Below are 12,479 nucleotides of genomic sequence, written 5' to 3' on the forward strand. Positions count from 1 at the left end.
GCTAACTCGGTAAATTTTACCTTTTTATTATTTTCCGTGACAGGGATCCGTTCTCTCTCTCTATTTACAGGTGGAATGGTGCATCCCGCTCTCGCGCATATCAAATTTTCAGTTCTTTCCGTTCTTCCATTGCAGCCAGCCAATTCGTTCCTCTTCAATGAAATATAACGGAACCATTACTACCGCTCTTTCGCTCTCTCTCAAGCTCCAACACCGCAATGTGTGAGTGTGCTACAATCAACGAAACGGCCAGCAAAAGTTTATTTTTTCCCGTAGAAGAAGTGTTTATAAATCCTACTTAATCCATTTTTTTTATTTATGCCAATGCATGTAGGTGATTCAATGATGATGCTAAGCTAAATAATTATTATAATTTCATAAGGGGCCGTCCACATACCATGTGGACAACTTAAGGGGGGGGAGGGGGTATGGAAATGTCCACGCTTGTCCACGGAGAGGGGGGTAGGGGTTTGGGTCATGTCCACGTGGACATAGTTACTTTCAAAATATTTTCTAAAGGTGAATAAATCTTAAGATGTTTAAATCAAAATCTTAAAATTGCAAAGCTTTCTAATTTAAGTTTGAACAATTAGTAGCTACAATTGATAAATATGATAAATTAGAAATTTAAAATTTTTAAAATTATTTTATATCATGAAGTTATTATTCAGTTTTTTTTTTCAAAATCAGCCATGTCAATAACACAAAGGCAAAAAGTGGTGTTTTCTAACTGTCAAATTATAGGTATTTAAAAAAATCTATTTCAAATCTGTCCACGTGGACATCCGGGGAGGGGGGGTAGGGGTTTGCCAAATGTCCACGCTTGTCCACGGAGGGGGAGGAGGGGGTCAAAAATCTCATTTTTCTGTCCACGTGGTATCTGAACGGCCCCTAATACAGACATAAAACTGACAGTCAATCGAGAACTAAAATCGAAAAATGATGCCTTCTTATTTATTGTTGTATTTTAGCAACAACCAAAATCGTGAAAAATGAAATAAGCATCCTCTCATGATTGAACTCATGATTGATATAAATATAAGAGAACTGAGTTTGAAAGTAGGCAATTATTTGACTGACAGTGTCTTTTTTTAGTTATTCCACCTGAAGATGAAATCTCAAATCGACGACACGATAGTCACTTATAGTTGGATTAGTCCTGGCTCTCCGTGTTTATGCAAAACTCAATGCCTCGCCGTGAGGGTCGCTGTCGTGATTTTTGATGCGAAAGCATCACTTTATTCTAAATAACAGTTCGAGTTGAATGGAAAAGAGACACAATTCAACATTATTTAAAATACAATAGTGTCCAGCTCAGGAGCCACACTTGGTCAGTTCAAAATAGCTGAACTGGAAAGAACCTATTCATGACCATTATTTATGTTATCGCGTTTGAAAGTCTTGTGGTTTTTGCTGCGTGAAGAGAGAATTGTTGTATTGAGTCTGGATTGTATGCCTGTAGAATTATCAGGCCACCGGTGGGTGGATTAACCACTCCATAGTGATCGAACGAACGCTGGAAAAAGTTTTTCGAGCAGTATTCTGATGGTAAAGGTAAAACCGAAAGCACAGTGCAGAGTAATCAATCAACCATCTTCTACAAAGTCATTTTTTCCCCTAGATTGTATGGTGGAGGCTTCCATATGTAGGCATTCTGGAACCTGAGAGAAGATAAATACAATCATAACCCATTTTGACTCTGGACATTCGTCGAAATTCATGAGTTGAATTGTAGCTAAGCCCTACCGCACAGAACCATTGGAACCACTGCATGCTGTGCGATTATCGGGAGCAAAAAATACACATTATAAAATCAAATTTTATTTTTGAGAGTGCCGATCAATGTCATAGAACACGTCACTAGGAAATGTGGTAACTATACTTTCGTTCAATTCACTTTTCGGTTGGCTTCATATGTGGCTATGTCGGACAAACATCAAGTGAACAAAAAGTGCACAGTTTTTGTTACTAAAGTGCGGTAGATTCAACAATAATTATTATTCACAACAAAATCTCCCTTCATCGCAATGATTCTACGATCGCTGATGGGGCTCAACATAGGAGTGCGAGTATTGATAGCCTTCATTTCCGTATGGGTCATCCTTGTGCTTATTTTCTACTCGAAGCTGAATGCTGGAGCCGGAACAGATACCGAAGAAGCCATCCGAAGGCTGAACCAGGCATTATCCTATTTGGAAAAATCCAAACAGGTTGATCAGGATCTTAGAGGTCTCATCAACGACTATCTCAGCGATAATTCCTACAATCGCAAACAAAAGTTTGTCGATGAGCTAGGTAACAAATTACAGCTTCAAGGTGCCGGAGCAGGACGATTTAAGGGAGTACCATCACTCGAATATGAACAACTTAGGCGGAGGATTTACAGCAACACTCAAGAACTATGGAACTACCTTCATACGGAGGTTGAAAAAACAAACCGGGCCGCACAGAAAACATCCCCTGAGCTTAATACTCCATTGAAAAACTTCCTCGCACATGCCTCGGAACACAGAAATTCGCTGTTGAACGACATCAATCAGATGCGCGCGAGCGATGGCTACGAGTTCTGGCGTTACAAAGAATCCAAAGATTTAAGCGATCTAGTCCAGAAACGACTTACTTTCTTACAAAATCCTGAAGATTGTTCGTCGGCCCGTAAACTTGTCTGCCGATTGAATAAGGGATGCGGCTACGGTTGTCAACTGCATCACGTAGTTTACTGCTTCATCATGGCCTACGCCACCGAACGAACGCTAATCCTAAAATCCAAAGGCTGGCGTTATCACAAGGCCGGCTGGGAGGAAGTATTTCAGCCTATATCCGATACCTGTTCCAGCGCGGATGGCGCCACTCATGCGAGCTGGCCTGGAACTTCCGATACGCAAGTACTAACCGTTCCAATAATTGATTCGCTCAATCCACGGCCACCGTACCTGCCACTAGCAATCCCAGCAGACTTAGCCCCACGGTTGATGAAACTACATGGAGATCCCATCGTATGGTGGATTGGTCAATTTTTAAAGTACCTACTGAAACCGACCGGAGAAACGCGTCAGATGCTGGAAAATGGAATCGAGAAGCTAGGTTTTCGGAAACCTATTGTTGGGTAAGGGCTGTGTACCTGTCACGGATTCAAATTCAGAAGTTTTACTATTCTATTAACGACCTTGTCCTTGATTGTATCCTTTTCAGTGTCCACGTGCGTCGCACGGACAAAGTTGGAACCGAAGCTGCATTCCACGGAATTGATGAATACATGGCGGCTGTAGATGATTATTACAACCAGGTAGAAATGGTTGAAGCCGTCGACAAGAGACGGGTGTTTATCGCTAGCGATGATCCGAAGGTACGTTTACCGATTTGAGCTTACAAGTCCAGCAAGTTTTAACCGTTCTGTATCTCTTTCAGGTTATTGACGAAGCAAGATCAAAATACCCTCACTACGAGGTGGTTGGCGATCCAGAGGTGGCCAAAGTTGCAGCTGTTTCCACTCGCTATACTGATTCTTCGCTGAACGGCATTATTTTGGACATTCATCTGCTATCTCTAAGCGATTATCTGGTGTGCACGTTCAGCTCCCAAGTTTGTCGGGTGGCGTACGAGATTATGCAAACTATGTACCCCGACGCCTCGGGCCGGTTCAAATCGCTGGACGATATTTACTATTACGGGGGCCAAAATGCACATAACCGGGAGGTTATCATTCCGCACAACCCGAAAAATCACGACGAAATTCATATGCGCAAGGGAGACCTAATTGGTGTGGCAGGTAACCACTGGAATGGATTCTCGAAGGGTAAAAACGTGCGCACCAACCAGGTTGGACTGTTCCCGTCATACAAAGTCAACGATAAAATCGAAGTGGTGGACTTACCGACCTATCCTAAGGTGAAATAATCGACAAACAAGGGCGGGAAGCCTCGCTCGAGTGGCCAACTATTTACAAAGCACGATAATGAATTGGGATGAAATTAGTTTTGTGATGTGATGCATGTTTACTACCTACAATTCAGATGATATTGTGTACATATTTATATTTTCCAAATTTTCTCCTGGTAATGTGAACGTGTTAAGAAGCATATTATGGAATATAACAGAATGACATTATTTCATTTAAACATAATGCTGTTTGGCTTCATGTCTAACAGATAAACATAAATTAAGCGCAAAAGACATCTAGGGCTACTATAACTATACCTGGTTCTAACTTTATTCGGTTTTATATTAATGTTAGCTTTTGTTGTTAAAAGCCATCTTTTATAATTTACTCATGCACTCATAAGGATAACAGCTTAACATGTTCAAGTGCCTACAACGGACTTGAACTCAACGGTGTAACTGAAATAACTAATGCGAATCATTTATCATGCTGTATCCACTACTCCGAACGGCATTTTGTCGAATGATGTGATGCCATCTGTGATCTATTCCTATTATTGGTAACGGCTTAGTAGGTAATAAATCAAAATGAAAAATAGCATACCTTGTAGGACAACCGAAAAAACAATAGGAGCGGATAAATTTGAAAATTTTCGAAACACAAACCGATGCGTAAACAACCTACCAAGAATTTAAATCAATTTTTACGGAAGATTAATAAAGCAATTACCACAATAACTTGAATGAATCTACTTTTAATTGATTTGATTACATTGTTTAGTACTGTCACCTTGATGTCCAATATGTTCAGTATTCAACCCAGATAACGATAAACACATAATATGTTGTTACTTTACCAATCACTGTTGTGAGGGCATCGGACATCTCATGTGGAGTTCTTTTTCCGACGTTGCGTCTTCTACTTGCAATAATATATATTAAATGTAATTTCGACTTCGAAGATCTATTGTATTCCCTAATATAAAAAAAAAAAAACAAAACAATCAATTTGCATTTAGTCAAAAACTCAATTTAATGTATTGCAAACCCTGTTAAGCTTGAGTTTTTTTTTCTCTGTAACCTAGTTTTGAGAGTTATTTTATATGATTACTACATTGCGTTCTCTTTCAGTGTAGGTATGAGTGACTTTGAAATCCAATAAGAATTTGAAACTTTCTGCGGATGTCATTTTTGTTTGGCACTCATTTAAAAAATAATCAACCCTGAAATCCAATAAGAATTAGAAACTTTCTGCGGATGTCATGTTTGTTTGGCACTCGTTTTAAAAATAATCAACGAATCAACATAAAAACTTACTTGTTTTTCCTTTATTTGATAGAAATCGGTATGTTATCGGCAATGATAAAAGATCACCAAGCCCGGCAGGCTGCAAAGAAAGAAGAACAAGGTAAGCAACGGGTTGATGCAGTGTTCGAACTTATATTTTAAAAGCTCTGTTTTCCAGAACGTAGGAGAAAGGAAGCTATTTTGTCCGCAAACGAACTAACTCAAAATCTTGTTGACCATCTGAATGTGGGGTAAGTTGTTTCAAAACCCTAAATTGTCTAATTAGTCTACTTTCTAATGATAATGGAATTCCAAATCTGCCACAGGGTTGCCCAGGCATATTTAAACCAGAAACGATTAGATGCTGAAGCCAAACAGCTACACGTCGGGGCCACCAATTTTGCTAAGCAAACACAACAATGGCTCACGCTTATTGAGAATTTCAATGGATCTCTTAAGGTACATATTTCATAAACCAATAAATGTTCAATATTATCTTTCTTGTCTTGTCCATTTTAAAACTGAACATATTTCATTCAATTCTTCCAGGAAATTGGAGACGTTGAAAACTGGGCAAAAACGATCGAAAATGATATGAATGTTATTACTACAGCACTGGAAATAGCCTACAAAACGAGTAGAGAAAAATAGATTTGATGCATGATTATCTACAACATTGTCATATTAAATTATTTTCGAAAGCATTTACATTTGCTTACACTTATTTTCTATCCGATTTGTTTATTATTGATTTTACGTTGTTGTAAATATTTGGTTAATTCTGTTCAGTAAACGTGAAGTATCGCGAATCACTAAAGGTTAAATGCTTTACATCACAATTGGGAAATGTTTGTTTATGAATTCAATACCTATTGAGATTTGTCGGGACCTTCATCTGTTGTAAATTCATGAATGTTCAAATTTTATCTTCGAAATTTTTAATCACATGGAAACCACGACATTTTGTGTATAGAAAAAGTCGGGCAACATGAAAATTATGAATAGTGTTTTCCTACGAAAGTAGCTAAACCTTTTGGCCCAGAGGTCCTCATATGGAACTTGTGTTTAGGACAAAATTAAATTGCATCAGAAGATATGCACCAACATTCCCATAAAAGACAAAGGCTTTCTTTTTGTCCTACAGATTAGTATTAAATTTGTTAACTAAGAAATATGTACAATTTTTTTCTCAGAAACAATACCTCTAACTTAAAAATAACATTTAAATCATACCCTCGATAACAACGATGATCCGCTCACTAAACTGCAAGCCGGTATTTTCCCGGATCCGGCAAAGTCTCTGACGTAAGGTAGGCATTGAGGTACATGATTGACATGACCGCGATTCCCGCCTCGGCTAATGCTTTGTGATCTCTAGAGCTTATTTTGACTTTTTTGACATCGACAAAACAATGGGTTGCCGTCATGGCATGTTCCGAATCTACGAAGGGAGGCTCAACGTCAATCACGAAACCACCGCCCGATTTTAATAAACGAATAAATTGTTCTTTTTTAGGAGCCAACAGCAGTACACGGAACCCGGTGAACACTCCATCATGTTTGCAGGTTTCTCGGGCAATTTTTATACGCCAATTGTAAGCTGCCTTCGACACTAGCTTCTCCGAACCTTCTAAAGCGGGTAAGTCTTGTGCCTTAGGGTTACCCCATTCGTAATCCTCTTCCTAGATCAAATTGTAGAAAATAAATATTAATTTGGGATTCTTAACTTCAATTGATGGTAATAATTACATTCAAAAAGTATCCATTGCTGCAGCTATCATCGATGTACTTTGTACAAAGTAACCACTTGCCGGCAGCGATTCCTGATAGTATTTTCTCACCACGGTTTGGCTTTCCACAAAGTATATGAGTACATATCGGATCGTATTCATTGGGCTTTGTGGAAAGCTCTCCGCCCAGTTCTTGAATTTTTTTCGACAGCTCCATACGTAAGTCTTCGTTCACACCGGACAAAGCGAACACCGGAGTTCCTCGATAGCTCATTTGATCCTTTTTGCGACCTACTGCCGGTGCACCTTCAGTTCCATCGCCCTGGCGTCTTTCACAATCAAACTCGGTTGGATCCCGCCAGCCTACGCCTGGAGCATCTTCGCCCACCATCTCTAACGGTGAAAAGCAAAATTGTGAAATATAAGTTCTATTGAAATAATCCCAATCGACTTACCTGAATCGAAACGAGGCAGTTCTGAATATTGTGTTTCTTTGCTTTCATCGCGAAACTTTCTCGTCTTTTTGGCGGAGTTTTTGTTTGTGTTAATTAAATCGCTCAATCGTTTCAAATTATCCATTTCCGCTATGTTCAATCGTTTCGGTGCTGGTTCTGGAACAGCATCTCCATCAAAAGCACAATCCTCGTCGTCATCATCGTCTTCACGAGGCCGTTTCTCGCTAACATTGCTTCCGGTAGATTTCCTGCTATCATTTCCGCTCTCATCGGCATCTGGTGCCAGTTCTTTGGACACATCTCTTCCCCTAGAAGTTCCTGCTCGTGAAGTGCTCGGTTGACAAAGGTCTTCCTGTTCTTTCGATTGATTCTTTTGATCTCCCTCGACAGGTTCGTCATAAGGTTGAAATTGGGTTGAAGCAAATTTGGACTCTACGTAGTCTACGTATTCATCTCCCAGGTTCTCACGCCAAAATCGGCGTTTGATCTCACTAAGAGGAGTACTTTTTCTTCGATCCGTGTTTTGTTTTGGACGATAGAACTGATCCCAGAATTGCAATTTTCTTTTATGGTAAAGATGATTCTCGGGGCTGGCATCCGGTCGGAATCCATATGGTGTCACGGGTTTGGTCATACAATCGGGAAGAGTGGGTGTTTTGACGTGACCATCTTGTCCTGTGCTTGGTGTGGCCAGTAATTCATTCATTCTTCGCGTCCCTCGGCGTAATCTTTTTCTCCGCTTCTTCGGCTTCCTTAAGCACTTTGTACAGTGTATCTCGAATAGGAGTTTCAAATTCCATAACCCGTTGAGTAACACTAAGTTGTTCATACTCCGATGCACCGGTCGTGGAATTTGGAGTCACAGGTGAATTTACTCCCGAAAGAGTTGATAGACGACGGTGTTTCAAAACAAATGGTGAATCCACTGCATGACCCGGATCAAAAGGCTTTCGTTGATCTCTTTGCGATTGGATAAGGTCTTCGTACTGATGGAGTTCCTGTGAATAAACCTGACGTTCTTCGTATGAGATTTTTCGAAGCTCTGGAGAAGACAGGCGTTTGAATTCGTACTCTACTTCGGAAGCGTCTTTTGTTTTTTCCACGGAGATATATTTATAGTTATCCGGCTTGTTCTCCTTAGGCAGATCGACGGACGAACGTTTCGAGGCAGTAATAGATGAAGGTTCACCACCTACAGGTGGACCCATCATTACTGAATCGATGTCTACGTCGTCTGTAGAGGTGGTCGGTAAACAAGCATTTCTAGGAAATTCTGGCAAATCAGACAAACGGTTGCTCACTTCTGAAACTTCGGTGACATTTTTAGGTGAGCAAATAGATTTACCCACTAAGAACAGTTCTTCGTTAACACGACGCTTTTGTTTCAGACATTCACGCAGCCAATCGGCATTTACTACTGTTAGATCTGTAAACAAATTTAATCAATCAGTACAAATCCATGTAAAGCTCATACGTAATTCTATTGAGAAAGAAATACTAAGTACACAATTATACTCACCCCATTTGATGGCAGCGTCATATTTCGCTCCACTAGGTTCCTTGCAGATCACAATCGGAGCTGCTTTGCGTACTAATCTATCCTCGACGTTTGCTCCCAGAATGCCTCCCAAAGCAATAAGATAATTGCGTTCGGCCCCAGAGTAAGTGCTTATCACTAAAACTTCTCCATCCAGCGGCTTCGGGTCATTTTCTCCGTACAGAATAGGCTCGAAATAGTATTGTAAGGGATGACAAGTTTCATCCTGAATAGATGTTTCCAACCAAATGCAGTTGACTGTCTCTCGACCTTTTACGCTGAACTCAATTTCACCGAAACTACAAGTCGGTAGCAGAATATAGTCAGCTAAGTCCGTGTAGTTTTCGTCTACTATCATACCTCCATAATTTTCGCAATCACTTACAATCTGCATAGCATCGTCTTCTGAAAACCCGTAAATGAATAAAGTTTTACCCTCCATGAATTCCGTAAATTGAGATTCTAGTTCTGAATCTTGTGTGACTGAAGTGACGGCCTTCTTAGAATCTGACGCCGCAGCTGGGGGCAGTTGCATGGACGTATTTTTTTGCATGTATTGTTGAAGCACGTCATCTTCCGAACGATTCGTTTGTTGTTGGCGACTCGGTCCAGGTTTCGGTTCGTCGTTGAGGCGGAACTTGGGAGGCAATTCCGGTCGTTTAAAAGTGCTATTCATCGACTCGAGGTTTTTTTTACTTGCTGGGGATGGCGGTTCCGGTACTTTATCGGGGACATTTTTCGAATTCGGAGGCTCAAACATGAAATCATCCTCCGCAGAAGGAGATTTCTGTTCCATAGATTTCACCAACCATTCGAATGTCATTACATGAGGATTTACGTTTATTGCATTCATCTCACGAAAATCTGCTGGTACGTAAGAACCAACAATAACGTGACTTATGCCGTCACTGATTTCGTCGTAACGAGTAGCTCCTCCAGTATTGAGTATTTTGTTCAGTTTGTCCTTTTCTTCGCTGGTGAACCCACTTAGGTAAATCTAGACAATGAAATTTTTATGAATTTATGAATTTTACAATTATTCTATACTAAGGTGACATATCCAACGATTTTTTTTTCTGAAAAGGTATATTTAAACTTACATTACAACCGTCCAGAAATGATCCAGCTGCTTTGACTTGCTTGAGATTCAGTCCCTCGAGCAGCGTTTTGTATTTCGGCGTTTCCGACTCTTTACCTCCTGCTAAACTTCCTCTACTGGGTATCGCTGATAAACGAGCTCCAGTTTGCGAAGTGGTCGTCGCGCTCAGTAGACTCTCATTGATGGTTAAATTTCTACTGTTTACATGGGATATCATGGAGAGTTGTGTACAATCAGGATTGAAATCCCTGCTAGAAGTCATTCCGAGATCATCTTTGGTCGGTGTGGACGACTTCAAACTTCGAACTTCATAATTAGTCACAGGAAGAGCGTATCCTTTTTCCACGCTGTCAATCACCCACGAAGGTGTTAAGCATTCTTTCTTGCACCGAACGGCGCCTTGAAACTTTGGAGTTCCAACACTACTTTTCTCCAGTATCAAAATATCTGTTATTTCCGATTTAAAAGCTCCCAAATATTTCCCCCCGTTGTCTTCAATCAGTTGTTTAATTTGATTTCGCTTAGCTGTACTTAACCCGGTAGAGGTAATAGTGAGCGAATAGAAAATCGGAAGAAGATGTCGATTGAAGACAGCATCAGAGGCATTTATTATCTTCTTCTGGCTTTGCTCCCAAACATCCTTTACCCAGTCCGGATGCATAATCTTCAACTTGATCTCTCCAGCTTTCTCGTACTTGACGGATTTAACCGTTGAGGCAACCAGATGGGTACAAGCTGCCGTAAGTATGTCCAAATAGCATCCGCCCATGTAAAACACCATTTGACTGATTTTTGTTTTCTCTTCTGGTTTTAACCCAGAGCTACAGACCATTAGATTTCGCATGGCAGTAGTCATAACAGGATACTTTCCCAGAGGAATGGCTTCATTATCCAAGAAACAACTTATAAGACAACGAGGCCCGATTAACACCGCATTGGCAGCCCGGATGTGCTCGAATGCTTCGCCGGCAAAATTTTCAAACACGAATACGTGTTTTTTAGTAAGTTGATCGGTCCGTATACGCAAACATTCGCTCTCGTCTAGCCAACTTATCAACTCCTCAACGCTGTGATCTCTGGCCATCTTAAAAAATTAAGAGACGATAAAGGGTATTCATTTCGCATATATCGCAGAATACTAACCGAATAAGCCATTTGCATGTCCTCCGTAGCATCCTCCACCTGTTTACCATCCTTGAGAACAAAATACAACTTCACCAGTTGCTGCTCGTGAATCGATTTACTCATAGTTCAAAACACTTTTTCCGTGGTTACTATTTCGAACGAAACTTGCTGGAGGTTAACCGATGTTCCTTGAACTATTTATGCAAACCGTGCGCGAATTTCACACAAGAAACCGAAGCAAGCTGATGATGGCTGGAAATTTTTGAATTTTTTGGTTTGACAAACGTAATCAGTGCTGCCATCATGCTTTTGGTGGGAAAACTGTCGGAGTTCGCGAATGAAAAGAGAATCTGCACGCTGGTTTCATTCAGCGATACCCGTGGTTAAAACATAACCATTCCGATATCGACGACATAAACGTGGTTGAATTCAATATTTTTGCTGAATAGAGTGTTTTTGACATTTTTTTCGCACACTTTCAAAGCTTGTCTATACAAGCTCTGAAAGTGTGCGAAATATGAGACGGTACAATTAACCTCAAAAACTCTCAGAACAAAAAACGGGAGGCCGGTCGACTAACAAGGTCGTTTTTGTGTTTGATTTTTCCAAAACTGAAAAGTGTTGGTGAAACAACCAGCATAATATTACGGACACTTCGCGCGGCAAATAGCATAATATATTGTTTTTTGAAGCCAATGGAAAAAACGCAATCAAACAAGATAACAATAACAATATTGCCTCAGATTTAGGAATTAAGTCATCTGATTCAGTTTAAAGGTCACTTTTCAAAAAAACTAAGATTGATTGTTTCCCATTGTTTTTTTTTTTTCATTACAATTTCCAGGGGCATAGATCAGCTTCAGCATAAACATCATTTCGTTTATTTTGTTATTTATTAAAAAAAAAAACTTTGATTTTGGTTTAATTTTATCTAATTTGAATCTTCATAATCAATCCTGTGTAGAGATGCTAACCGTTTATGATTACGAAACAACTGTCAGTTTTGAGTGAATTTGCATGTATGAGTGAGTTCCTCTTTGACATTTCAAAACTTTTAAAATGCAAGTCAGTGCGGCCAAATGATACATTTTCCCCAAAAAAATCCAGAACTTTGAGGAATTGTATTTACATTAAATTTTTAGCTTTCTTTGGTCTTGAGTCTTGACAATTTAAGGTGTTTTTTCTAGCAAATAAAATAAACTTAATAAAATTTAATTAAAAAAAATAACGGTTCATCCTGAAGTTTTTGGATATAATAAAAAAGATAATGAAATTTTCATTCATTTTATGAAATTTTGTTCATAATAGAAAAGGGAACAAGCGGAATAAACAAATTTTCCAACACTGGCAGCGACGACACCATAAAC

The 12,479-nt window shown here is 39.7% G+C and overlaps 3 protein-coding genes across 3 annotated transcripts; 2 read left to right on the forward strand and 1 right to left on the reverse strand.

The window, feature by feature from the left end:
- Positions 1 to 950: 950 nt before the first annotated feature.
- LOC129759435 (alpha-(1,6)-fucosyltransferase) lies at positions 951 to 4,847 on the forward strand. Its single transcript, XM_055756887.1, has 4 exons — positions 951 to 1,554; positions 1,622 to 3,106; positions 3,193 to 3,346; positions 3,409 to 4,847. The coding sequence occupies exons 2-4, from the start codon at positions 2,028 to 2,030 to the stop codon at positions 3,895 to 3,897; spliced, it is 1,722 nt and encodes a 573-aa protein (XP_055612862.1). The 5' UTR covers positions 951 to 1,554; positions 1,622 to 2,027; the 3' UTR covers positions 3,898 to 4,847.
- A 252-nt stretch (positions 4,848 to 5,099) lies between these two features.
- LOC129759436 (biogenesis of lysosome-related organelles complex 1 subunit 1) lies at positions 5,100 to 5,874 on the forward strand. Its single transcript, XM_055756888.1, has 4 exons — positions 5,100 to 5,287; positions 5,345 to 5,417; positions 5,493 to 5,625; positions 5,716 to 5,874. Exons 1-4 carry the CDS (start codon positions 5,137 to 5,139, stop codon positions 5,815 to 5,817), a joined length of 459 nt encoding a protein of 152 aa, XP_055612863.1. The 5' UTR covers positions 5,100 to 5,136; the 3' UTR covers positions 5,818 to 5,874.
- A 449-nt stretch (positions 5,875 to 6,323) lies between these two features.
- Positions 6,324 to 11,391, reverse strand: LOC129759432 (DNA topoisomerase 2-binding protein 1-A). Its single transcript, XM_055756880.1, is given in 7 exon segments — positions 6,324 to 6,848; positions 6,916 to 7,289; positions 7,352 to 8,066; positions 8,068 to 8,777; positions 8,871 to 9,885; positions 9,989 to 11,071; positions 11,131 to 11,391. Coding segments are annotated over 7 exon segments (4,425 nt in total). The 5' UTR covers positions 11,236 to 11,391; the 3' UTR covers positions 6,324 to 6,425.
- Positions 11,392 to 12,479: the final 1,088 nt, after the last annotated feature.

Source organism: Uranotaenia lowii, unplaced genomic scaffold (assembly GCF_029784155.1).
Source record: "Uranotaenia lowii strain MFRU-FL unplaced genomic scaffold, ASM2978415v1 HiC_scaffold_156, whole genome shotgun sequence".
Classification (NCBI taxonomy): Eukaryota; Metazoa; Arthropoda; class Insecta; order Diptera; family Culicidae; genus Uranotaenia; species Uranotaenia lowii.

Coding starts and splice junctions, on each gene's coding strand:
- LOC129759435 (XM_055756887.1), top strand. CDS start 2,028: ATGATTCTACGATCGCTGATGGGGCTCAACATAGGAGTGCGAGTATTG. Junction 3,107..3,192: donor TTTCGGAAACCTATTGTTGG/GTAAGGGCTGTG, acceptor TATCCTTTTCAG/TGTCCACGTGCGTCGCACGG. Junction 3,347..3,408: donor TCGCTAGCGATGATCCGAAG/GTACGTTTACCG, acceptor TATCTCTTTCAG/GTTATTGACGAAGCAAGATC.
- LOC129759436 (XM_055756888.1), top strand. CDS start 5,137: ATGTCATGTTTGTTTGGCACTCGTTTTAAAAATAATCAACGAATCAAC. Junction 5,288..5,344: donor TGCAAAGAAAGAAGAACAAG/GTAAGCAACGGG, acceptor TCTGTTTTCCAG/AACGTAGGAGAAAGGAAGCT. Junction 5,626..5,715: donor ATTTCAATGGATCTCTTAAG/GTACATATTTCA, acceptor CAATTCTTCCAG/GAAATTGGAGACGTTGAAAA.